The sequence below is a fragment of the Cherax quadricarinatus genome, chromosome 63 (assembly GCF_038502225.1).
Source record: "Cherax quadricarinatus isolate ZL_2023a chromosome 63, ASM3850222v1, whole genome shotgun sequence".
Taxonomy (NCBI): domain Eukaryota; kingdom Metazoa; phylum Arthropoda; class Malacostraca; order Decapoda; family Parastacidae; genus Cherax; species Cherax quadricarinatus.
Genome location: NC_091354.1, coordinates 899,199 through 926,193, shown reverse-complemented (window position 1 = coordinate 926,193; position 26,995 = coordinate 899,199). Strand labels below are relative to the sequence as shown.

At 38.0% G+C, this 26,995-nt stretch overlaps 1 protein-coding gene across 2 annotated transcripts in view; it reads right to left on the bottom strand.

Annotated features, from left to right (window-relative positions):
- The window catches only part of Pdk1 (Phosphoinositide-dependent kinase 1), a 47,526-nt gene that overhangs the window by 7,219 nt on the left and 13,312 nt on the right, over positions 1 to 26,995 (bottom strand). For both annotated transcript variants that reach the window (XM_070098542.1, XM_070098543.1), the window contains exons 3-13: positions 25,117 to 25,165; positions 24,769 to 24,849; positions 23,165 to 23,207; positions 21,050 to 21,205; positions 14,983 to 15,127; positions 6,285 to 6,391; positions 4,649 to 4,802; positions 4,147 to 4,243; positions 2,481 to 2,633; positions 1,976 to 2,114; positions 739 to 872 (exon numbers count right to left, since the gene is read on the bottom strand). In XM_070098542.1, the coding sequence (XP_069954643.1) occupies positions 739 to 872; positions 1,976 to 2,114; positions 2,481 to 2,633; positions 4,147 to 4,243; positions 4,649 to 4,802; positions 6,285 to 6,391; positions 14,983 to 15,127; positions 21,050 to 21,205; positions 23,165 to 23,207; positions 24,769 to 24,849; positions 25,117 to 25,165 (1,258 nt within the window). The remainder of the gene's footprint in view (positions 1 to 738; positions 873 to 1,975; positions 2,115 to 2,480; positions 2,634 to 4,146; positions 4,244 to 4,648; positions 4,803 to 6,284; positions 6,392 to 14,982; positions 15,128 to 21,049; positions 21,206 to 23,164; positions 23,208 to 24,768; positions 24,850 to 25,116; positions 25,166 to 26,995) is intronic.

Genomic DNA, 26,995 nt, shown 5'->3' with positions numbered 1-26,995 from the left:
GCCATCCAGTGGCTTTATCAATACAGATTCTAGGACATAATTAGAAGACAGCAGTCCTATATACAAAAGATGAGGTAATCAGTCCCTCAGCCTTGGAGATAGTGTTCACAGCATCGTGGTGAAGGAGAATCTCCTCCACTGGATGGCGAAATGTCTACAATAAAGATATCCAGATGTTGCACGTGTCCAAACTTTCAGTTGCCTCTTGCATCATGCATGGCTTACAGAGGAAGGATTCTTCTCCACTTTCCCATGGAGTTAAGAAAATTATTAAAATATTCCTTAATTTGAACCATTATACTAGAATCCTGTATTATACAATATACAATATTTGTTGCTTACCATTCTTGACAATGAAACATCCATAAACCTTGCAATTTATCAATATACTTGCACAATTAAATTTGTCATGGGAAGCACTAAGCCTGTTGGGAATCTAAAGAAATTGGTTTCAATCCAAGGGAATGTACCTTCAATTCCTTCCACTACCAGCAAGCCCCCTTTCCCTTAAAAGATGCACTTATAAAATTAACAATAACCCCAATGCTCTCCCATCTGGGTACGACTTGAGTGAATCAGTTGAATCACTGTCTGATGACCAATAAACAGAATCTGATCTATATGGCTGTGGAGGAGAAATGAAAACTAGTCATCAACCTGGAGACTTGGTCTGACACTGGACCATGGTCATGGTTGCCCTAAGACCCATGACAGAGAACAGACAGACAGCTTGCATACCTTTCGCTTATCCATGAGACCTTGCTTGAGAATAAGGTTGCCTTCCACAAATTTGTGCCACTTGTTCCCACGTTCTTGAGCAGCAAGTCTTAGTATATATTCCTCTTGACTAACATCAGCAATGTTCCTTTTCACTGTAAATATTATACATAAGAATGTTTGATGCATAAAATGTAAGAAAATATAACATTAAAAGACATATATATATATGTTATAATTAGGTGCATTACAATTTAGGACATAATTTGGCTCTATACATTACGATTAAGCACATTACAAATTAACACATTATAACTAATTTTAATTAATTTTAATTTTAATGTACTACATCCATACTACCATCAATAAACATCATACATTTACAAAAAACACATACTGAAACACACATACAAATAGTTATAATTTCTGGATAACGAGAGCTCCCAATGGAGAATGAGCCCTGAGTTTTTTCTGAAGAATAATTTCAAGGGGAAACCATGCTAGGCTGTCTAATTGCATTTTGAAATGTTAAATGTCAAATTCAGCAAAGAGCAGTACTGCACTTCACAGAACAGTACATGACTGTAAAGGGTATGGTGATGCCAGCAACATGTGAATAAAGACATTAACTTACAGTTCAGGACACTTATTAAAGGAAGCATTTTCAAACGAGTAACTTCATCAAAAACATGTGCAACACTTAGGTATCTTTATTCTTCTCAATAAAGATAACCAAGTGTTGCACATGCATCTAATTCATCAACTTGTTAGTTCTCTGAACCATTTATCTACAGTGACTTCACCAGAAGTGTTGAAACCACTCAGTGTGAAACGTTTCTTAAACTGAACTCAAGTGTCTCTATCCACAAAAGAAGCTACACAGTTTGCCACATCACTTGACGAACCAATCAGAGAGCAGAAAACGTCCTTAGATGCACACTGTGGGTGCTCACAGAATATGATCCACAGGATTTGAACAGGTCACAAATCAAGTACTTCTGTTTCCAAGCAACTTCTCTCCCCACAGATATTTGAATTTAGTTCTAAACATCAACAAGATAAACATAAACACAAGGAGGTTATCTAAGAGATGAAGCTCATTACTGCATCTACAATAATTTTACCAAGATGCTTTATACCAGAGATTCTTAACAAAGGGGAGATGGGAATAATTTCCAGGAAAGGGCACAAACTCTGAGCAAAAATAAAGAATTGCCTTAATATGTAGTAGCTCAGAAACAAAAATTTCATGAAAAACCTGTTTTCTTGGAGGCTTCATTGTCACCAGTCTTGCAATTCTTAGTTTTCCCTTCCTCATCTTTGAAATCATCGAGCCCAAGTATTAATTTCATCTCAATTGGTCCCAATCCAGGCTGATTTTTAAATTCCCATTCGACCTGAGTGACAAGAGAGATAATACTGTATACATGCCCTTTAGTAATTTTTTTATATACATTCAAATCATTACATCCTCCAGAAACAAGAAAAATGCTGACAAAAGCTTTTCAAGAGTGCTTAGGAAAAATAATAGGAGCTTGTTACAGTGAGTTTTGTGGTCTTACACGAAACTATGTCAAATTCTGTAAAAGACAAATAAATCATTTAAGGCTTTACTCAACCAAATGCAGTCACTTTAAGGGTTTTAATTACCTACTAATAGACTGTAGGGAATTAAGGGGGTTCTGATCCTTTAATTCTTTCTTTAGTGGGTTCTGATCCCTCAAACTGATAAAATTAATAAACTGAGAGATCATTCCGCCTACCTCATTGCCAACATGTGGCATAAAGGGTTCAATTTTTGGAGGTGTCATCTCATGTAAAGAGTCAAAATCTAGGCCAGCAAAAAGAGGGTGGTTTCTTATGCTAGGATAACCCTCTCTGTCTTGAGCCCCCAATCTCTGATCTGCTTCAACCACCTGTCAAAATAAAATGGTTCTACATCATACTCTTAACACACAGCATAAGATGCAGTGAAAATAAATACTGGCAAACTATAAAAATTCTTCCAACATCTCCAAAACTCTTGCAAGATCTTTAGCATTCTCAAAATCCAAAAATGAATATATACCAAAGTGATGTAGGTAACAAATATATATAGAATCACAATCAAAACTTATGAAATAAAATGAAAGAGTAAAAGAATAAATAAGACACCATCACAATTATAAAATCTAAGTTAATTGGGATGGATATGCCTGCATTTTTCTCAAGGGTCTGCCATACAGAGAAAAAGAGAAAAGGATGAGGTGAACAAGAAGTTGCATGCCATATCAAATAAGACTGAGATTAAAAATGTCAATTCTACTATGACTCTCCAGATTACACAGCTAGACCAATAACTAAATAGGTTCCCAAAGTTTTTGTGGTTTGCACCTACAGCTAACCATGAAATTACAGAAGACTAAGATATGAATATGGCAGAACATTGCAGGAATAATAAATGTACTGTAGTGCTATCAAGAGAAATGTTATCACTGCATCCACCAATAAAAATCAATTCCCTTCCTTTCTAAACAAAAGAAAAAATGAACGAGAATCTAGCCAAGTGTATCTTGAAAAAACAGATGAAGTAAAGGGTGCAAGAGACCAAACTGCCAGTTTTGTAAATGAAAGTCCAGAGTTGTACTGATTCAGCCATAGAGAGTACAAAAGATTTCTGCATGGGAAGCCCCAAAGTGGATTTAGCAACAAATGGGGTTACCCACACACAACTGTTTTGTTGTCAAGTCGATGCAGCTCTCAACTTTAAATTGCAAAAACTGCAGTTTGGACCTGAGTACTAATTACACAAGAATGTCATTCATTCTTATAAGAATGCATATTTATTTACTCTTCCCAATATTTCTTAACACCCTAACCATCTCCCACTGAGGTAAGGTGACCTGAAAAAGAAGCACTTTCATTATCATTCACACTATCACTGTTCATTCTAAATTTATATTTTCTTCCTGAAATTAAAAGCCATTATATGTGTGTGAGCATGTTAGATAGGAGTGAATGGAGACGAATGGTTTTTGGGACCTGACAAGCTGTTGGAGTGTGAGCAGGGTAATATTTTGTGAAGGGATTCAGGGAAACCTGTTAGCCAGGCTTGAGTCCTGGGGGTGGGAAGTACAACACCTGCACTTTAAAGGAGGGGTTTAGGATATTGGCTGTTTGGAGTGACATTTACACTGCCATATTTGAGCGCATTCACAAAGACAGTGATTTTGTACAAAAGATGGGGAAAGAGTTGAACGATGGTGAAAGTGTTTCTAAGTTTTTTGGGTCACCCTGCCTCAGCAGGAGACGGCCGACATGTTGAAAGAAAAAAAATCTTTAATTCTTTCTGACAATTAGATATATTATAAATTCTTCAATTATTCCTATACTTTCCTTTTGAATTTGAATAACAAAATAATTTAAAATTCAACAAACTAAGTTTTTTACCAAAAGTTTTTGAACCAAGTCCTTAGCTTCTTCACAGAATCCATCAGGGAATTCATAATGCAGTTTGAGTATCTTCTGGAAGATGTAGTATTCACTCCTGTAAATTGCAAGTTTTTTCAGTACACTAATCTCTCAAATTACTTGATATGGCCACTTCAAGAGGCCTTGTCACATGGTGTAATGATAATAGGTCTAAATCTTTGTTAATAGTGGGTTTACTACAGTATTATATATTTTCAGTTATTGTGAGAATATACAAAATGTAATACAGTATATTTACATATTGTATGTTACTATTATTATCCAAATTTTATTCACAGGGAAAGCACCAAAATCCATAGGGGCTATACAGTGCATGGGCAATGGAAGGCACTCAGGTTTGATTTAAGGAGAGGGGTAACCCCAATTCCATCGAACAAGAGCCCTTCAGTAGCATCAAGGCATCCACATTGAAGGGTACATACATACACTGCATCATACATAAGCATGAATCTCAACATACTTTGATCTAAAGGGTGGAAGACCAGAGACCATTTGGTAGACGATACAGCCAAGGGCCCACAAATCTGATGCCCGCCCACACGTTTTCGATTCTAACATTTCTGGTGAAACATACTGCGCTGTCCCTACGAAACTACCCTTACGTCCTATTCCACCTGAAATGAAAGATTCCATTGAAAAACTTACAAACGAGGGCAGAAATTAAATATTTCAATAATAAAGAAAGCTCATCATACAGGTGAACTTGTGCATTATAGGCAATAAAGCCAGATACAGCAATGTATAAATGTCAATTACTAATAAATAACTGAGGCAGCATCTTCATGTCCTAAGATTTACATCAAAATTATCATCAAAAATTACAACTAGGAACCATTTAGATTATATCCAATCATAAAAACAAAACAAAACATGATCAGTAAAATATTTTGTATAATGAAAAATACATCTTTTTTTTTTGTAAGTGCATTGAAAGCAAAATCCAAGACCTGATATTTAATATGGTCAATATGTAATTATTGTATCAAAAAAGCTTGAAACTGATATACAGTAACTGCTTATGTTTATTGTGGGGGAAAATATATCTCCGTTCTACACTACTGTACCTATAAGTTCCTGAATATTTCTTGTATAAATACACAGTACTTTTCAAAGTAACCATCAATTAATATTTTACAGAAGCATCACCTATATAAATAACAAAAAGGCACAATACCGTGACTGGAACGATACACAAATAACCCGCACATAAAAGAGAGAAGCTTACGACGACGTTTCGGTCCGACTTGGACCGTTGACAAAGTGTGACTTTGTCAATGGTCCAAGTCAGACCGAAACGTCGTCATAAGCTTCTCTCTTTTATGTGCGGGTTATTTGTGTATCACCTATATACCAATATCTATAAACAAGAAATCAATAGCAAAGAATAGCCTAAAAAAAATACACTGGCAACACTTACCAAAATATAATGATCTTCCTCTTACTATTCTCACTACTATAATCAATACTATATTATTGTTCTTTCAAATATACCTGACTGAACCCCAATTACTTTTCCTTAACGAAATTCTCCAATCCCCCTTAGCTCTGTTTTCCTTAAGGAAGAACATTCATCTTCTTTTCAGTCATAACATTAATTTATTTCTTATCTATACTACCCAACATCAGAATTTCCTTATTTTCCTCCTAGAAATTAATACAGGAGAAGGTGTAACTAGCCCTTTGATCCTGCATTTTGGTCACCTTGAACAATATGCATTGCTTATGGAGGAAGACTTCTCACCCACTTCCTCATGTAATTGAAAGGAAACACTAAAAGGACAAGTGATATGAAATTAACAGGAAACTCAGTGTATAGAGATACATGCACCTGCAGTCTCATTTGTACTGTATATTGAGTGGAAGTAGCAATAGAAAGATTTACCTGTCTTTTGCATGTTTATGAGAGAAAGAAAAGAGATCAGCAATCCTACCAAACAAAACAACTAACAGTTTTCCATTTCAAACTCATTTGGCAAGAGAGTAATACCTTCCTGGGTGGTTGCTGTCTACCAACCAACCAACTTAAATTTTTTTTGTTACTATTATTAGGTATACATTAATACTACATTTATAATAATCAGACAAATGAAACTCACCGTCAACGCTCTCTGCTTCCCCTTCAGTTAGTATTTTTGCACAGCCGAAGTCTGTAATTTTGATGTGCATGCATTCATCTAGAAGAATGTTCTCGGGTTTAAGGTCCCTGCAAGAGTAAGTGGTTGCATCAGTATAAACTTGTTTATTTTTACCTTATTGATCATTACCCACCAGTGAAGGGTGGGAAATAAACTGAAGAAAACTTTCACTATCATTCATTTATTACTTACAGACATCACAGTTCTATGTTAACCCACTGAACTGCTACCTTCTCACTTCACTTTTTGCAGCACAGGCACTGTATAGTACTTCCCAGCTTTAAAACTCAAGTCCAGCTAACTGGTTTTCCTGAATCTATTTGTATATATTATCTTGCTAACCTCCACTCATAGCATTCTAACACAGTCATATATGCATGCTTTCATTTGTTCATAAACATGAGAGTAACTGTGCACTATTTATGGGTAGTGTTTTTTTTTTTTTTAACAAGTCAGCCATCACCCACCGAGGCAGGGTGACCCAAAAAGAAAGAAAATCCCAAAAAAGAAAATACTTTCATCATCATTCAACATTTGCACCTCACTCATATAAACTCACTGTTTTTGCAGAGGTGCCCAGAACACAACAGTTTAGAAGCATATACGTATAAAGATACACAGCATATCCCTCCAAACTGCCAATATCCCAAACCCCTCCTTTAAAGTACAGGCATTGTACTTCCCATTTCCAGGACTCGAGTCCAGTTATATAAAAATAACTGGTTTCCCTGAATCCCTTCACTAAATATTACCCTGCTCACACTCCAACAGCTCGTCAGGTCCCAAATACCATTCGTCTCCATTCACTCCTATCTAACATGCTCACGCATGCTTGCTGGAAGTCCAAGCCCCTTGCCCACAAAACCTCCTTTACCCCCTCCCCCCAACCTTTTCAAGGATGACCCCTACCCCGCCTTCCTTCCCCTACAGATTTATAAGCTCTCCATGTCATTCTACTTTGATTCACTCTCTTTAAATGACCAAACCATCTCAACAACCCCTCTTCAGCCCCCTGACTAATATTTTTATTAATTCCACACCTTCTCCTAATATAAACACTCCAAATTTTCTGCATAATATTTACACCACACATTGTCCTTAGACAGGACATCTCCACCGCCTCCTTGCTGCAGCATTTACAACCCAAGCTTCACAACCATACAAGAGTGTTGGCACCATTATACTTTCATACATTCCCTTCTTTGCCTCCATAGATAATGTTTTTTGTCTCCACATATACCTCAATGCACCACTCACCTTTTTTCCTTCATCAATTTTGTGGTTAACCTCATCCTTCATACATCCATCCGCTGACACATCAACTCCCAAATATCTGAAAACATTCACTTCTTCCATACTACTCCTCTCTAATTTGATATCCAATTTTTCTTGATCTAAATCATTTGATACCCTCATCACCTTACTCTTTTCTAAGTTCACTTTCAACTTTCTACCTTTACACACTCTCCGAAACTCGTCCACTAACCTTCGTAACTTTTCTTTAGAACCTCCCATAAGCACAGTATCATCAGCAAAAAGTAACTGTCAATTCCCATTTTGTCATTGATTCCCCATAATTTATTTCCACCCCTCTCCCCAACACCCTAGTATTTACTTCTTTTGCAACCCCATCTATAAATATATTAAACAACCATGGTGACATTACACATCCCTGTCTAAGACCCAACTTTACCAGGAAGTAGTCTCCCTCTCTTCTACACATCCTAACCTGAGCCTCACTATCCTCATAAAAACTCTTTCCAGCATTTAGTAACTTACTACCTATTCCATATATTTGCAACATCTCCCACATTGCTCCCCTATCCACTCTATCATATCCGCTTAATGGGGCATACAAACTATTTACACTATAGCTAACCGTACAAATCTGTGGGCTTTCATATTCATGGATACTGATTATCCAACATTTTTACTAAATGACAACCAGCAAAAAGATTCAAATATCTATGGTTTATCTGGCACAATGGCTTCCCCATTCCCACATCTCTCATTATTTTGGTCATTATGTCTTATGTGAGACACTTGTGCAACATATGGATATTACTTGCTAGGGAATATTTTTTTTTTATTTTTTTCAACAAGTCGGCCGTCTCCCACCGAGGCAGGGTGACCCAAAAAAAAGAAAGAAAATCCCCAAAAAGAAAATACTTTCATCATCATTCAACACTTTCACCACACTCGCACATTATCACTGTTTTTGCAGAGGTGCTCAGAATACAACAGTCTAGAAGCATATACGTATAAAGATACACAACATATCCCTCCAAACTGCCAATATCCCAAACCCCTCCTTTAAAGTGCAGGAACTGTACTTCCCATTTCCAGGACTCAAGTCCGACTATATGAAAATAACCGGTTTCCCTGAATCCCTTCACTAAATATTACCCTGCTCACACTCCAACAGATCGTCAGGTCCCAAGTACAGTGGACCCCCGCATAACGATGGCATCACATAGCGATTAATCCGCATACCGCTTGCTTTAATCGCAAAAATTTTGCCTCACATACCGCTTAAAAACCCTCTCACCGATTTTCGTCCGAGACGCGTCCAATGTGCGGCCTGAGCCACGCTCACATATTCCGCCGGTGGCATTGTTTACCAGCCAGCCTCCGCGGTAACATCCAAGCATACAATCGGAATATTTCGTATTATTACAGTGTTTTCGGTGCTTTTTCTGGAAAATAAGCGACCATGGGCCCCAAGAAAGCTTCTAGTGCCAACCCTACAGCAATAAGGGTGAGAATTACAATAGAGATGAAGAAAAAGATCATTGATAAGTTTGAAAGTGGAGTGCGTGTCTCCGAGCTGGCCAGGTTGTATAATAAACCCCAATTAACCATCGCTACTATTGGTGGTACAGCTGCTGCTGCTGCTGCACTGTCAGCTGCTGCTGCTGCTGTAGCATCGTCTGCTGCTGCTGTAACATCGTCTGTTGCTGCTGTAGCATCGTCTGTTGCTGCTGTACCACCGTCAGCTGCTGCTGCTGCTGCTGTAGCATCGTCTGCTGCTGCTGTAGCATCGTCTGCTGCTGCTGTAGCATCGTCTGTTGCTGCTGTACCACCGTCAGCTGCTGCTGCTGCTGTAGCACCGTTGTTGGTGTGGCTTATTGAGAATACCAAGAAACAATTAACCCCAGAGGATTTGCCACCCAGGATAACCCAAAAAAGTCAGTGTCATCGAAGACTGTCTAACTTATTTCCATTGGGGTCCTTAATCTTGTCTCCCAGGATGCAACCCACACAAGTCGACTAACACCCAGGTGAACAGGGAAAAATGCCTGGAACTAGTGCTCATATTGGTGAATTTAAAGCCAGCAAAGGTTGGTTTGAGAGATTTAAGAATCGTAGTGGCATACACAGTGTGATAAGGCCTGTTCTGGAAGAAAATGCCAAACAGGACCTACAGTACTCAGGAGGAAAAGGCACTCCCAGGACACAGTGTCTCATCAGTCATTGCTGCATCTTCAATAAAGGTAAGTGTCATTTATTCTTCATTTAGTAGACTAGTACATGCACAATATATACTGTGCATGTACTACTCTACTATTGTGCATGTATCCTTCTCTTTGTGTGTGGGAAAATGTATATTTCATGTGGTAAAAATTTTTTTTTCATACTTTTGGGTGTCTTGCACGGATTAATTTGATTTCCATTATTTCTTATGGGGAAAATTCATTCGCATACCGATTATTTCGCATAACAATTACCCCTCTTGCACAGATTAAAATCGTTATGCGGGGGTCCACTGTACCATTCGTCTCCATTCACTCCTATTTAACACGCTCACGCACGCTTGCTGGAAGTCCAAGCCCCTTGCCCACAAAACCTCCTTTACCCCCTCTCTCCAACCCTTTCGAGGACGACCCCTACCTCGCCTTCCTTCCCCTATAGATTTATATGCTTTCCATGTCATTCTACTTCGATCCATTCTCTCTAAATGACCGAACCACCTCAACAACCCCTCTTCTGCCCTCTGACTAATACTTTTATTAACTCCACACCTTCTCCTAATTTCCACACTCCGAATTTTCTGCATAATATTTACACCACACATTGCCCTTAAACAGGACATCTCCACTGCCTCCAACCGTCTCCTCGCTGCTGCATTTACCACCCAAGCTTCACACCCATATAAGTGTGTTGGTACTCCTATACTTTCTTACATTCCCTTCTTTGCCTCCATAGATAACGTTTTTTGACTCCACATATACCTCAATGCACCACTCACCTTTTTTCCCTCATCAATTCTATGATTAACCTCATCCTTCATAAATCCATCTGCCACCACATCAACTCCCAAGTATCTGAAAACATTCACTTCTTCCATACTCCTCCTCCCCAATTTGATATCCAATTTTTCTTTATCTAAATCATTTGATACCCTCATCACCTTACTCTTTTCTATGTTCACTTTCAACTTTCTACCTTTACACACATTCCCAAACTCATCCACTAACCTTTGCAATTTTTCTTTAGAATCTCCCATAAGCACAGTATCATCAGCAAAAAGTAACTGTGTCAATTCCCATTTTGAATTTGATTCCCCAAAATTTAATCCCACCCCTCTCCCGAACACCCTAGCATTTACTTCCTTTACAACCCCATCTATAAATATATTAAACAACCATGGTGACATTACACATCCCTGTCTAAGACCTACTTTTACCGGGAAGTAGTCTCCCTCTCTTCTACACACCCTAACCTGAGCCTCACTATCCTCATAAAAACTCTTTACAGCATTTAATAACTTACCACCTATTCCATATACTTGCAACATCTGCCACATTGCTCCTCTATCCACTCTATCATATGCCTTTTCTAAATCCATAAATGCAATAAAAACTTCCCTATCTTTATCCAAATACTGTTCACATATATGCTTCAATGTAAACACTTGATCTACACATCCCCTACCCACTCTGAAACCTCCTTGCTCATCCGCAATCCTACATTCTGTCTTACCTCTAATTCTTTCAATTATAACCCTACCGTACACTTTTCCTGGTATACTCAATAAACTTATTCCTCTATAATTTTTACAATCTCTTTTGTCCCCTTTCCCTTTATATAAAGGGACTATACATGCTCTCTGCCAATCCCTAGGTACCTTCCCCTCTTTCATACATTTATTAAACAAAAGTACCAACCACTCCAACACTATATCCCCCCCTGCTTTTAACATTTCTGTCATGATCCCATCAGTTCCAGCTGCTTTACCCCCTTTCATTTTACGTAATGCCTCGCGTACCTCCCCCACACTTACATTCTGCTCTTCTTCACTCCTAAAAGATGGTATACCTCCCTGACCAGTGCATGAAATTACTGCCTCCCTTTCTTCCTCAACATTTAAAAGTTCCTCAAAATATTCTCGCCATCTACCTAATACCTCCCTCTCCCCATCTACTAACTCCCCTACTCTGTTTTTAACTGACAAATCCATACTTTCGCTAGGCTTTCTTAACTTGTTTAACTCACTCCAAAATTTTTTCTTATTTTCATTAAAATTTCTTGACAGTGCCTCTCCCACTCTATCATCTACTCTCCTTTTGCACTCTCACCACTCTCTTCACCTTTCTTTTACTGTCCATATACTCTGCTTTTCTTATAACGCTTCTGCTTTGTAAAAACCTCTCATAAGATAACTTTTTCTCTTTTATCACACCCTTTACTTCATCATTCCACCATTCCATCATTATATATATCGGTGGGAGACGGCCAATTTGTTGGAAAAAAACAAAAAAAATATATATATATATATATGGGGCAATGGCAATGGGGTCGAAGAGGTATGGGGTAGGTTTAAAAATGTAGTGTTAGAGTGTTCAGCAGAAGTTTGTGGTTACAGGAAAGTGGGTGCAGGAGGGAAGAGGAGCGATTGGTGGAATGATGATGTAAAGAGAGTAGTAAGGGAGAAAAAGTTAGCATATGAGAAGTTTTTACAAAGTAGAAGTGATGCAAGGAGGGAAGAGTATATGGAGAAAAAGAGAGAAGTTAAGAGAGTGGTGAAGCAATGTAAAAAGAGAGCAAATGAGAGAGTGGGTGAGATGTTATCAACAAATTTTGTTGAAAATAAGAAAAAGTTTTGGAGTGAGATTAACAAGTTAAGAAAGCCTAGAGAACAAATGGATTTGTCAGTTAAAAATAGGAGAGGAGAGTTATTAAATGGAGAGTTAGAGGTATTGGGAAGATGGAAGGAATATTTTGAGGAATTGTTAAATGTTGATGAAGATAGGGAAGCTGTGATTTCGTGTATAGGGCAAGGAGGAATAACATCTTGTAGGAGTGAGGAAGAGTCAGTTGTGAGTGTGGGGGAAGTTCGTGAGGCAGTAGGTAAAATGAAAGGGGGTAAGGCAGCCGGGATTGATGGGATAAAGATAGAAATGTTAAAAGCAGGTGGGGATATAGTTTTGGAGTGGTTGGTGCAATTATTTAATAAATGTATGGAAGAGGGTAAGGTACCTAGGGATTGGCAGAGAGCATGCATAGTTCCTTTGTATAAAGGCAAAGGGGATAAAAGAGAGTGCAAAAATTATAGGGGGATAAGTCTGTTGAGTGTACCTGGTAAAGTGTATGGTAGAGTTATAATTGAAAGAATTAAGAGTAAGACGGAGAATAGGATAGCAGATGAACAAGGAGGCTTTAGGAAAGGTAGGGGGTGTGTGGACCAGGTGTTTACAGTGAAACATATAAGTGAACAGTATTTAGATAAGGCTAAAGAGGTCTTTGTGGCATTTATGGATTTGGAAAAGGCGTATGACAGGGTGGATAGGGGGGCAATGTGGCAGATGTTGCAAGTGTATGGTGTAGGAGGTAGGTTACTGAAAGCAGTGAAGAGTTTTTACGAGGATAGTGAGGCTCAAGTTAGAGTATGTAGGAAAGAGGGGAATTTTTTCCCAGTAAAAGTAGGCCTTAGACAAGGATGTGTGATGTCACCGTGGTTGTTTAATATATTTATAGATGGGGTTGTAAGAGAAGTAAATGCGAGGGTCTTGGCAAGAGGCGTGGAGTTAAAAGATAAAGAATCACACACAAAGTGGGAGTTGTCACAGCTGCTCTTTGCTGATGACACTGTGCTCTTGGGAGATTCTGAAGAGAAGTTGCAGAGATTGGTGGATGAATTTGGTAGGGTGTGCAAAAGAAGAAAATTAAAGGTGAATACAGGAAAGAGTAAGGTTATGAGGATAACAAAAAGATTAGGTGATGAAAGATTGAATATCAGATTGGAGGGAGAGAGTATGGAGGAGGTGAACGTATTCAGATATTTGGGAGTGGACGTGTCAGCGGATGGGTCTATGAAAGATGAGGTGAATCATAGAATTGATGAGGGAAAAAGAGTGAGTGGTGCACTTAGGAGTCTGTGGAGACAAAGAACTTTGTCCTTGGAGGCAAAGAGGGGAATGTATGAGAGTATAGTTTTACCAACGCTCTTATATGGGTGTGAAGCATGGGTGATGAATGTTGCAGCGAGGAGAAGGCTGGAGGCAGTGGAGATGTCATGTCTGAGGGCAATGTGTGGTGTGAATATAATGCAGAGAATTCGTAGTTTGGAAGTTAGGAGGAGGTGCGGGATTACCAAAACTGTTGTCCAGAGGGCTGAGGAAGGGTTGTTGAGGTGGTTCGGACATGTAGAGAGAATGGAGCGAAACAGAATGACTTCAAGAGTGTATCAGTCTGTAGTGGAAGGAAGGCGGGGTAGGGGTCGGCCTAGGAAGGGTTGGAGGGAGGGGGTAAAGGAGGTTTTGTGTGCGAGGGGCTTGGACTTCCAGCAGGCATGCGTGAGCGTGTTTGATAGGAGTGAATGGAGACAAATGGTTTTTAATACTTGACGTGCTGTTGGAGTGTGAGCAAAGTAACATTTATGAAGGGATTCAGGGAAACCGGCAGGCCGGACTTGAGTCCTGGAGATGGGAAGTACAGTGCCTGCACTCTGAAGGAGGGGTGTTAATGTTGCAGTTTAAAAACTGTAGTGTAAAGCACCCTTCTGGCAAGACAGTGATGGAGTGAATGATGGTGAAAGTTTTTCTTTTTCGGGCCACCCTGCCTTGGTGGGAATCGGCCGGTGTGATAATAAATATAAAATAATAATGTATATATATATATATTTTTTTTTTTCTATATATATACATATATACATATATATATATACACTACACAAGTAATTCTATGGACATAACAAGCATTTCATTTATCATCTTGTCAGCTTCCTAAACCATTAATCCACATTTATTTCTTATGAATGACAATATTAACCAGACAGAATGACCTGTTAAAGTGATAGGCTCTTGGAAACAAAAAGTGAAAACTAAGAAAATTTGCTAGGCAGATTTATTCTTCAAATATTCATGGTATCTAGTTTCATGGTGCCTCTAGCAACTTAGCCCTTATAAACTTGTAGGAAAGATTACAGAAATACAGGAGGCTGAAAAACAAATTTTTTATACACATATAACCCACACATAAGAGATAGGAGCTTTTGACATTTCAGTCCAAATTGGACCATTGACAGTGTGACTTGTCAATGGTTCAAGTCAGATCAAAACATTGTCGTAAGTTTCTTTCTCCTATGTGCGCTTATTCGTGTATCATTCCAATCACGGTATTGTCTTTTTGTTCACATTTTTTATTATCATATACTCACCGGTGAATAATGTTTAACGAGTGTAGGTGCTCTAGTGCTCTCACAAGTTCTGCTGTGTAGAACCTGGCACATTCTCTGTCAAAATTACCAACTCTCTGTATAAGATTCAGAAGTTCCCCGTTCTTGCAATACGTCATTACAAAATCTGAATATGTGCTTAAGGAACAGAATATTCTTTTTAGTAGGCATGTTTTGTATATCAAATTATGCCATATACAGTGGACCCTCGACCAACAATGGCATCGATTAACGATAAATCCGACTAGCGATACATTTTATCGCAAAAATTTTGCCTCGACTAGCGCTAAAAAACCCGACCAACGCTATTCATTCCGTTCGAGACGCGTCCACTTTGGCGTGAGCGCGCCTCACTTGTCCCATGGGTGCCAGTGTTTACAAGCCAGCCAGCCACCGTGGTCGCTTCCAAACATACAATTGGAACATTTCATATTATCATAGCCTTTGTAGTGATTGCACCTGCAAAATAAGTCACCATGGGCCCCAAGAAAGCTTCTAGTGCCAACCCTAAAGCAAAAAGGGTGAGAATTATTATGGAGATGAAGAAAGAGATCATTGCTAAGTATGAAAGTGGAGTGCGTGTCTCCGAACTGGTCAGGTTGTATAGTAAACCCCAATCAACCATCGCTACTATTGTGAGCAAGAAAACGGCAATCAAGGAAGCTGTTCTTGCCAAAGGTGCAACTACATGTATGTTTTCGAAACTGAGATCGCAAGTGATAGAAGATGTTGAGAGAGACTTATTGGTGTGGATTAACGAAAAACAGATAGCAGGAGATAGCATCTCTCAAGCGATCATATGTGAAAAGGCTAGGAAGTTGCATGACGATTTAATTAAAAAAATGCCAGCAACTAGTGGTGATGTGAGTGAATTTAAGGCCAGCAAAGGTTGGTTTGAGAGCTTTAAGAAGCGTAGTGACATTCATAGTGTGATAAGGCATGGTGAGGCTGCCAGTTCGGACCACAAAGCAGCTGAAAAATATGTGCAGGAATTCAAGGAGTACATAGACAGTGAAGGACTGAAATCTGAACAAATGTTTAATTGTGATGAAACAGGCCTGTTTTGGAAGAAAATGCCAAGCAGGACCTACATTACTCAGGAGGAAAAGGCACTCCCAGGACATTAGCCTATGAAAGACAGGCTTGCTCTGTTGATGTGTGCCAATGCTAGTGGTGATTGCAAAGTGAAGCCTTTATTGGTGTATCACTCTGAAACTACCAGTGTTCAAGAAAAACAATGTCCTCAAGTCTAATTTGTGTGTGCTGTGGAGGGCAAACAGTAAGGCATGGGTCACTATGGACTTTTTCTATGGCTGGTTACACCATGCATTTGCCCCCACTGTGAAAAATTACCTAATTGAAAAGAAATTAGACCTTAAGTGCCTCCTGGTATTAGACAATGCCCCTGGTCATCCTTCAGACTTGGCAGAGCGACTTTTTAGGGACATGAGCTTCATTAAGGTGAAGTTTTTGCCTCCTAATACCACTCCTCTCCTGCAGCCCATGGACCAGCAGGTCATTTCCAACTTCAAGAAACTGTACACAAAAGCTATGTTTGAAAGGTGCTTTGTAGTAACTTCAGAAACTCAACTGACTCTAAGAGAGTTTTGGAAAGATCACTTTACCATCCTCAATTGTGTAAACATTATAGGTAAGGCTTGGGAGGAAGTAACTAAGAGGACCTTGAACTCTGCTTGGAAAAAACTGTGGCCAGAATGTGTAGACAAAAGGGATTTTGAAGGGTTTGAGGCTAACCCTGAGAATCCTATGCCAGTTGAGGAATCCATTGTGGCTTGGGAAAGTCCTTGGGGTTGGAGGTTAGTGGGGAGGATGTGGAAGAGTTGGAGGAGGAGGACAATGAAAAACTAACCACTGATGAGCTGCTAGATCATCTTCATCAGCATGAGGCCACACCTGAGGAAACTGCTTCGGAGGAGGGGATAGAGAAATTGAAGAAGTTGCCTACTTCTAAGATTAAAGAAATCTGTGCAATGTGGCTTAAAGTGCAAACCTTTATGGGTGAAAATCACCCTGACACAGCTACTGCAAGCCGTGTTGGCAACCTGTACACTGACAATGTTGTGAAACACTTTAGAAATGTCATAAAGGAACGGGAGGTACAGGCCTCTATGGACAGGTATGTTGTGCGACAGAAGTCCAGTGACTCTGAAGCTGGTCCTAGTGGCATTAAGAGAACAAGGGAAGTAACCCCGGAAAAAGACTTGCTACCTCAAGTCCTAATGGAAGGGGATTCCCCTTCTAAACACTAAGAAGATCAACACTCTCCCCTCCTCCCATCCGATCAATCATCACCAGATCTTCAAAAAAGGTAAGTGTCATGTAACTGTGCATGTCTTCTTCAGTTTGTGTGTATTAAAATTAATATTTCATGAGGTAAATTTTTTTTTTTCAATACTTTGGGGTGTCAGGAACGGATTAATTTGATTTCCATTATTTCTTATGGGGAAAATTAACTCGAAAACGATAATTTTGATTAACGATGAGCTCTCAGGAACGGATTAATATCGCTGGTCGAGGGTCCACTGTACTGTATTATAATCATGGGTGGGAGACAGCCAATGTGTTGAAAATACTGTACTGTAGTGGCAAAAGACCAAAATATACTGAAAGAGGAAACAGTAAGTACTACAGCTACTGGAAATCAAAAAAGCTATTTTTTGTTTTAAACACCGGCCATCTCCCACCGAGAAAGGGTGACTCGAAAAAGAAACATTTTCACCATCATTCACACTATCTCTATCTTGCCAGAGGTGCACAAATATGACAGTTCACTATATGATGAGTAAATTAATGAAGGTTGAAGCACTGGTCTACTCCTGTGGCTACCTTTTATTTATTTATCTTTAATTTTTGCAAGTTTGCAATTTATATCCTACTATATGTACAGTACTAGCAATATATTTAATGTTTGAAATACACATTTAAGACAATTAAATCTATTATTTTGTGCTATATTTGAAAAAAATTAATATTTCAGTTATTTCAATTCCAGATCTACATAAGCAGTAAATTCCAAAAGCAGCTAGCAATGCTCTAGATATGAGGGGCCAATAACGATGTATTTAGTGGAAGACAAAGAAACACTACAGGCTTTGGCAAAACCAAAGTCAGCAAGGAAATAAGTCACCTTGAACAGTAAGAATAGTAGAATAGTAATATTCACTGTCCCCGTTATTTATTCTTATTTCCATTTATTTATGTTTAGTTAAAGTAGTGAGAGGGTGAGTAGTGTGGAGTGGTGGGTAGAGTAATAAGAGGTGAAGGTGTAGTCACCAGTGACCTCACATTACCTACCTACCTACCGCTCACCTCTCCTGTCATCTCCTACCACCTCGCCTGCATGTCCCCTACCTACTAACTCCCTTCTCTTACCCCCATATTCCCCTAATCATTCCCCCCTACATGACATCCTCTCTAAATCTCACTCTCTTGATATGATGACATAACAAGGGCAGCAGCTGGCAAGAAATGTGCCCCATTATAAATATTTTTTTTTTTTATCAACAAGTTGGCCATCTCCCACCGAGGCAGGGTGACCCAAAAAAAAAGAAAATCCCAAAAGAAAATACTTTCATCATCATTCAACACTTTCACCACACTCACACATTATCACTGTTTTTGCAGAGGTACTCAGAATACAACAGTTTAGAAGCATAGATGTATAAAGATACACAACATATCCCTCCAAACTACCAATATCCCAAACCCCTCCTTTAAAGTGAAGGCATTGTACTTCCCATTTCCAGGACTCAAGTCCGACTATATGAAAATAACCGGTTTCCCTGAATCCCTTCACTAAATACTACCCTGCTCACACTCCAACAGATCGTCAGGTCCCAAGTACCATTCATCTCCATTCACTCCTAACACGCTCACGCACACTTGCTGGAAGTCCAAGCCCCTCGTCCACAAAACCTCCTTTACCCCCTCTCTCCAACCCTTTCGAGGATGACCCCTACCCCGCCTTCCTTCACCTATAGATTTATATGCTTTCCATGTCATTCTACTTTGATCCATTCTCTCTAAATGACCAAACCACCTCAACAACCCCTCTTCTGCCCTCTGACTAATACTTTTATTAACTCCACACCTTTTCCTAATTTCCACACTCCGAATTTTCTGCATAATATTTACACCACACATTGCCCTTAGACAGGACATCTCCACTGCCTCCAACCGTCTCCTCGCTGCTGCATTTACCACCCAAGCTTCACATCCATATAAGAGTGTTGATACTACTATACTTTCATACATTTCCTTCTTTGCCTCCATAGTTAACGTTTTTTGACTCCACATATACCTCAACGCACCACTCACCTTTTTTCCCTCATCAATTCTATGATTAACCTCATCCTTCCTAAATCCATCCGCCGACACGTCAACTCCCAAGTATCTGAAAACATTCACTTCTTCCATACTCCTCCTTCCCAATTTGATATCCAATTTTTCTTTATCTAAATCATTTGATACCCTCATCACCTTACTCTTTTCTATGTTCACTTTCAACTTTCTACCTTTACACACATTCCCAAACTCATCCACTAACCTTTGCAATTTTTCTTTAGAATCTCCCATAAGCACAGTATCATCAGCAAAAAGTAACTGTGTCAATTCCCATTTTGAATTTGGTTCCCCATAATTTAATCCCACCCCTCTCCTGAACACCCTAGCATTTACTTCTTTTACAACCCCATCTATAAATATATTAAACAACCTTGGTGACATTACACATCCCTGTCTAAGACCTACTTTTACCGGGAAGTAGTCTCCCTCTCTTCTACACACCCTAACCTGAGCCTCACTATCCTCATAAAAACTCTTTACAGCATTTAGTAACTTACCACCTATTCCATATACTTTCAACATCTGTCACATTGCTCCTCTATCCACTCTATCATATGCCTTTTTTAAATCCATAAATGCAATAAAAACTTCCCTACCTTTATCTAAATACTGTTCACATATATGCTTCAATGTAAACACTTGATCTACACATCCCCTACCCACTCTGAAACATCCTTGCTCATCTGCAATCCTACATTCTGTCTTACCTCTAATCCTTTCAATTATAACCCTACCGTACACTTTTCCTGGTATACTCAATAAACTTATTCCTCTATAATTTTTACAATCTCTTTTGTCCCCTTTCCCTTTATATAAAGGGACTATACATGCTCTCCGCCAATCCCTAGGTACCTTCCCCTCTTTCATACATTTATTAAACAAAAGTACCAACCACTCCAACACTATATCCCCCCATGCTTTTAACATTTCTGTCATGATCCCATTAGTTCCAGCTGCTTTACCCCCTTTCATTCTACGTAATGCCTCACGTACCTCCTCCACACTTACATTCTGCTCTTCTTCACTTCTAAAAGATGGTATACCTCCCTGGCCAGTGCATGAAATTACCGCCTCCCTCTCTTCCTCAACATTTAAAAGTTCCTCAAAATATTCTCGCCATCTACCTAATACCTCCCTCTCCCCATCTACTAACTCCCCTACTCTGTTTTTAACTGACAAATCCATACTTTCCCTAGGCTTTCTTAACTTGTTTAACTCCAAAAAATTTTCTTATTTTCATTAAAATTTCTTGACAGTGCCTCTCCCACTCTATCATCTGCTCTCCTTTTGCACTCTCTCACCACTCTCTTCACCTTTCTTTTACTCTCCATATACTCTGCTCTTCTTATAACACTTCTGCTTTGTAAAAACCTCTCATAAGCTACCTTTTTCTCTTTTATCACACCCTTTACTTCATCATTCCACCAATCACTCCTCTTTCCTCCTGCCCCCACCCTCCTATAACCACAAACTTCTGCCCCACATTATAATACTGCATTTTTAAAACTATTCCAACCCTCTTCAACCCCCCCACTACTCATCTTTGCACTAGCCCACCTTTCTGCCAATAGTCGCTTATATCTCACCCGAACTTCCTCCTCCCTTAGTTTATACATATGAAATATATGTGTACATATATTTTATACATATATGAAATATATTTAAAGATGTTCGAAAAGGATACAGAGTTTGTGCTCTCCTTGGAAGGCATAAGAAAGTTTAACGAAAAAGGGAGCCTTGGGGTTCTGGTTGCTGTTGAGCAGATTCATTACATCCCTTTCCCTAGTTATTTGTTGCACCTTCTTCTCCCGTATAATTAACTGTTTTTCACATACTTTCACTGTAAAATTAAGAGAAAAAGTTAATGCAGGGTTAAAAAAGTTTTAAATGAAATTACTTTTAAATACAATAATAAGGATTATGGAGGCCCTGACACAGATGAAAGAAAGATGGTAGGCTGGCCCCTAGTTATAATCATTAAAACAACTTTGGTGCTAAACCCATAGGGATCATACAGCCCTGGCCCCTGGTCTAAACAAAGAAAATGAGGAATGCAGCTAGGAGCTGCATGGAGTGGTTCTCCCCATATTTATGTGTGTCTTTTATCAAGATGAATGAAATGAGGGCTGAAGCACCAGATATTAGGATAGACTATGAAATAAATGTCAACAAAAGATGTGTAATGTAAGTCAAAGACTTGCAAACCTGAGAAATATGAGCTAACATGCTAGTCATGGTGACTGAATGGATGATGAAAGAATAACAATTAAATTGTTGTAAATTGAATAAAAGAGTAGGAAGGTGAGGACTGTTATTATGTAATCTGTTATGACAATCATCACTTAAGTGGCCTGATCTCAAAGCAGATCTCCTAAATAGGTAAGGAAATAATACAAGAATAAGAACTATTAAGAAACACATAGAAATAAGAGTGTACCATAAATGTAAAAGAGAAATTTGTGATATTTACCTGCCATCTTGCATGTTCATGAAAAAAGAAAGAAAAGACCAACAATCCTGCCAGAGTGCAAAATGTTTAACAAGATTCTGCTTCAAATTTATATAACAGGATAAGTAATACCTCCCTGGCTGGGTTCTGTCTACTAAACTTGGAAGACGGGAGTGTATAAAAAAGCATGGAATGAGTGTGAACAGCCCATTAGGTACAGAATTAATCCCTTAAAAGTGAATGAATACCACTTTGCCTATGAGAACTGGAAAGGAGCACTTTATAACTATTCTATGGCTCAGCATTTATAACGATAGGGATATTATATGATGAGTGTAGTACAGCTGGTTGTTTGAAATGCTTCACAGATGGTGGTATCAGTTCTTTATGATGCTGGCAAGTATGGAAAACAAATGTAAAATAACAGGTGCCATTCTGAACACCTTCAATACAGTACATTTAACTCTCTTTCCCTACACATTTCCAGTTAAATGTCTCTGCCCAAAGAAAATGTGAAATGGGATGAAAATACGTAATGACATTCCTATTCATGCAAAAGCTCCTACTTAAAACAATACCAATAGAGAATACTAAAATATATGTAATTGATATCTAAAAATTATCTTTACAATATCATATATAAAAGTTTTACACATTTGGGGATCTTCCTTCCATACCCAATATTATATACAGGTTGCCATAAAATAAAAAACAGGAAATTCAAGAAAACAATCTTTTTTCAATAGTGCTGTTACAATATTTGCTCAAAACTGATCCACAAGCATTTATGCACTGGCTAATGATCTCTTGCAAGTTCCTACAAACCCAGTCTAATAAATTGTCACCACCATAATCAGCATACTTGTCTCAGTTATGAACTGCTATAGATGATCACTATCCCTAACTTTCACGCCATACACTCTTGATGGCTTACCCCCCAGGAGAAACAATCCATGAGAGTAAGATCTGGGGATCAAGTAGATCACTCCATGGTGATGGAGGTGACCAATCCAGTAAAAAAAAGTTATTATGCAACCAGGAATGCAATGCACCATTGCTGCATAGTGAGACTAGTTCATAAGAACTTCCAACAGTGCAGTAACCAATGCATAAATGTTTGTGGATGATATTTTAATGAAATATTGTAACAACAATAGAGAATAAAGATTTTGTTTTGAACTGCCTATGTTTCCAGGTTTAACAGCCACCCTGTACAGTATATTTGATATATACTTTTCTTTTTTGTATTAGCTGGCTTATTGAGAGAGGATTATCATGATACAACAAATAAAAACAAAGAGGACACTAAATTTAATAATTAGCGAATACAATTGTAATATAGCATCTCACCTGCATATTCCTGATTTGTGTGTATATCTTTTGCAAGGTAAACCTGAAAAAAATTAAAAATGTTTAACTCCCTCCTAACACACTCATTTGAATATTAAGAGTAAGCTTCATACCTGGAAAGCAACTGATGTTAGCATCAAGATCTTGGAAGAAAATATTCATTATCAATATACTGTTTTTTTTTTTTTTTTTACATCAGTCGTGTCCCACCAAGGCAGGATGATCCACAAAAGGTAGTATATTCACCATCACTCGTTCAACATTTGCCTTTCCATAAAAGTAAGAACATCTCAATTTAAATGACTCTCTCTATAAATGTGTAAGAAACAAAATACTATAGGGGAAAAAATACATAGAGACTATCTACATGCTATTTGTCTACAAGACAGGGCATAAAAACGTTAAAAATTTAATGTGCATAATTGCAAGGGCTCAACAAAACTGATGTTTTTGTTTAACTTACTGTGTATTGTTACAAGGCAGATCTTAGGACTACCAAGTCAATGACTAGGAAAGCTAACAATAAATATTATACTGTACAGGTATCATAAACAACCACTAAACCCATATGGGTCAATGAAGGATAATAAAACAATTAGGACAAGTGAACAGGGGTATGACCTGTGGTAAGAGGCACTAAGTATTCTTTAGGGTACCTGAAGATATCCTCTTCAAATTTAGGTTTTCTATAGAAGTGACTAATTCTATGACACTGCCATGTTTCCTGCTCCTCCAAGTTCTTGTGTTATTTATTTGCTTGCAATTTTAATATGCCCATTTTTTGCAATATGCAAATTTCAGTTGATTTGAGTGAATATACATGTTTTACAAAACAGATGCCAGACTGATTAAGTTTTTCAAAGAAAATGTCATCATAACTTTTGACTAACACAATTCATAAGAGATCATTATTTATTCTGGTAAGCAAAATTTATTCTTACTAGTCCGAGAGAACAATGAACATTAAAAATTTACAATCAGGTCTAAAAATTTGTGATGAGCTCTAAGTCTTTATTTGCTTCAATAAAATTGCTGTGAAGAAATAGATACTGCAATTTGTTAATAGGTGTCTAATATCCAAAATCAAAATTTTATAAGTTAATTTATCTCCACTGTTTGCCATTAGGAAAGATTTACTATTCAATATTTCATTCGACACAGTCATTTTTTATGGAGAAAAATGCAGAATGTTGTAAAACGCATTCTTTTCTTATATAAAGCATCTTTTTCTTCCATATACTTTATACTACCACTGCTTCCTCCTTTGCAATTACAGTAGTACTTTGCTTAATTTTCCTCAATTTTATATTACCTTTCCATCAGTAAATTAATTTCATTTCCATTCATAGTTTATTTTGTACAAATGATTCTTCACTACACCTGAATCAGCAACTTTTAATTAAAACTAAGTATATAACCTCTTTCACAGTTGCACCATCTTTTAATTTCCGTAGATCTTACATGCATTTAGGATCTTGAGAGACTATCATCTATCAGTGAGGTGAAACATCCTGCAGAACCTTCAAAGGCAATACACTCTACTTGATACTGTATACTTAATGCACAAATACTAAACATGCGTTTGTTCATAGCTCTGTACTCACGCTTGAGAAACTTCCTTCTCCTATAAGTTTGCCAAAGATAAAATCCAAATCTGATCGTTTTTCTCCCACTCCTTTTGAGCTCTGTGAAAGAAAATTATTGTACAGTAGTCTACATTCCTTAACAAAATTATATTGTATACATATGCAATCTATTTCTGCAAGACTGCAAGCTCCTGATGTGTTGATTGCAACAAAAAAGGCCCAGAGCTATGATTTGACTCTCCCTGTGGTTATTCTGTATTGTATATACATATTAAGAGAACACACAATATTGTTCAATAAGTTCCTTTACAGAATACAGTAATTTATGTCTTAAAAATGTGCATAGAGAGAACAAAAATTTGGTACCTTTTCTGCTCTTGGTGACTTGGGCATGGTGGGTCCATCAGCAATTATTCTGCAAACAATGAAAATATTAACAAAATAATATTAAAATAAATGCTTCATATATAAGCATTCACTCCTACAAGCACCACATTCCTGTCTGAATAGTTCTCTACTGAATCCCAAACTCCTAGTCCCCTGTACTTTGATCCACACCTGAGGCATGGAAGTTGAACCTCCAATTCCCCAAGAGGCAAAAGAGCTGAAGCTATATACCCTAAAGAGAACTAGTAATTAAACCACAGAACAGGTGGGGTTTGAACCCACAGTGAGTGGTAAAATGTACTGGCCTGGAGTTTCACAACTCACTCACCATGGGTTCAAAGCCCACCTGTTCCATGGTTTGTTTGCAACTGTGTTATTATGATTTTGTGAGTCAGAACTAGTAGTTATAACCCTTCTGAGAGCTCCAGGCACTGGAGACCAATACTATGAAGAAGGTAAAAATTATTCCTTAAAGAGGCCCAGGATTCTTAATAGCCACAAGAAGCTTTTCCTAGTTACTATACACAAGCGTTAAAAATTTTAAGCCCTTCTCAAATTATACATAAACAAAAACCTTGGTGGAAGAAAGGAAAATTCAAACACTTCAAGGTATGCCCTCTGGGAATATCTAATTAACCAAACCTGAAATATATACTGTACCTATTTTCTGTATTCATTTTGTTAATCCACTATCTAATTATCAAATACTGCACAGTATGGGAAGATCTTTACAATTCCATTAAGAAGATCACACTCTATCTCATATCTGTTTGAGTATCAGTCTCTCCACTATCCTTTAATATGTTGGCTTTTCTTCCAACTGTGTAACTATCATATAGAATAGGGTAGCAGCACACTACTGATGTATTCAAGTTTGTTTAATAAAAAAATAATCCCTAACAAAATCAGTTTTATTAAACTGCCTGTGAATGCCTGCAGTGCAGGAGTAGCATGCACACTCAAAATTGAATGGGTCACCAATCTGCACCTGCATAATCCCATCCCTCTCAGTGTCTTGGTCTTCTCTAATAGACTTTACAAATATATCTACTAAAAATCAACCTAGGAATTAATATACAAATAATCATTTAAGAAAAAGCCTATAAACAAACATTTCCTGGTAACACAGTAATAACTTTGACTGGAAAATAATGGCATATACCACTGGAGTGCCACTGATTTACATATTATGATTACCAAGTCGTAAATTTATCCTCATAAAAAGAATTCATTAACAAAACTATTTTCTTACATGCACTTAAAAATGTCTGAAGATGTTTAGATTTACTGTACCTAATTTCTTCACTATTCTTGTGCACCAGTAAAATGACCAGGGAGCTAAGGAAATAATGAGTTACCATGATAAAGACATACTGTGAAGCATATGCTGTACAGTGATGTTATTTATGAAACATGGCATTACCTGCTGAGTATTGAGTGAAGATTATCAACTCACTGTGGTAATTTAATCTTGTTAGTGTGTTTGTCATCAACAAATGTACTCGCCTAATTGTGGTTGCTGGGGACGAGACTCAGCTCCTGGCTGTGTTAATTACCATTTTGTCCTGTGTGTGTCTTATTAAGCCTGTCACCTGAGAACATAAGGACCCCATGGAAATACGTACACTCACTGGAAGTAAGTCACTTTGTCTGACTTTTTGGGTTATCCTAGGTAATATACACACATGCTGCTATGTATGATAATTATGTAACTGTATTTATGTGTACCTGTACCTAAATAAACTTACTTAACAATGTGGTGTCCTAAACTTTTATCCTATTACTGTACACCACTGATGTCAAAAAGACAAAAACACTGTAAAAATATTATACAGTACAAAAAATAGTTAGTCAAAAA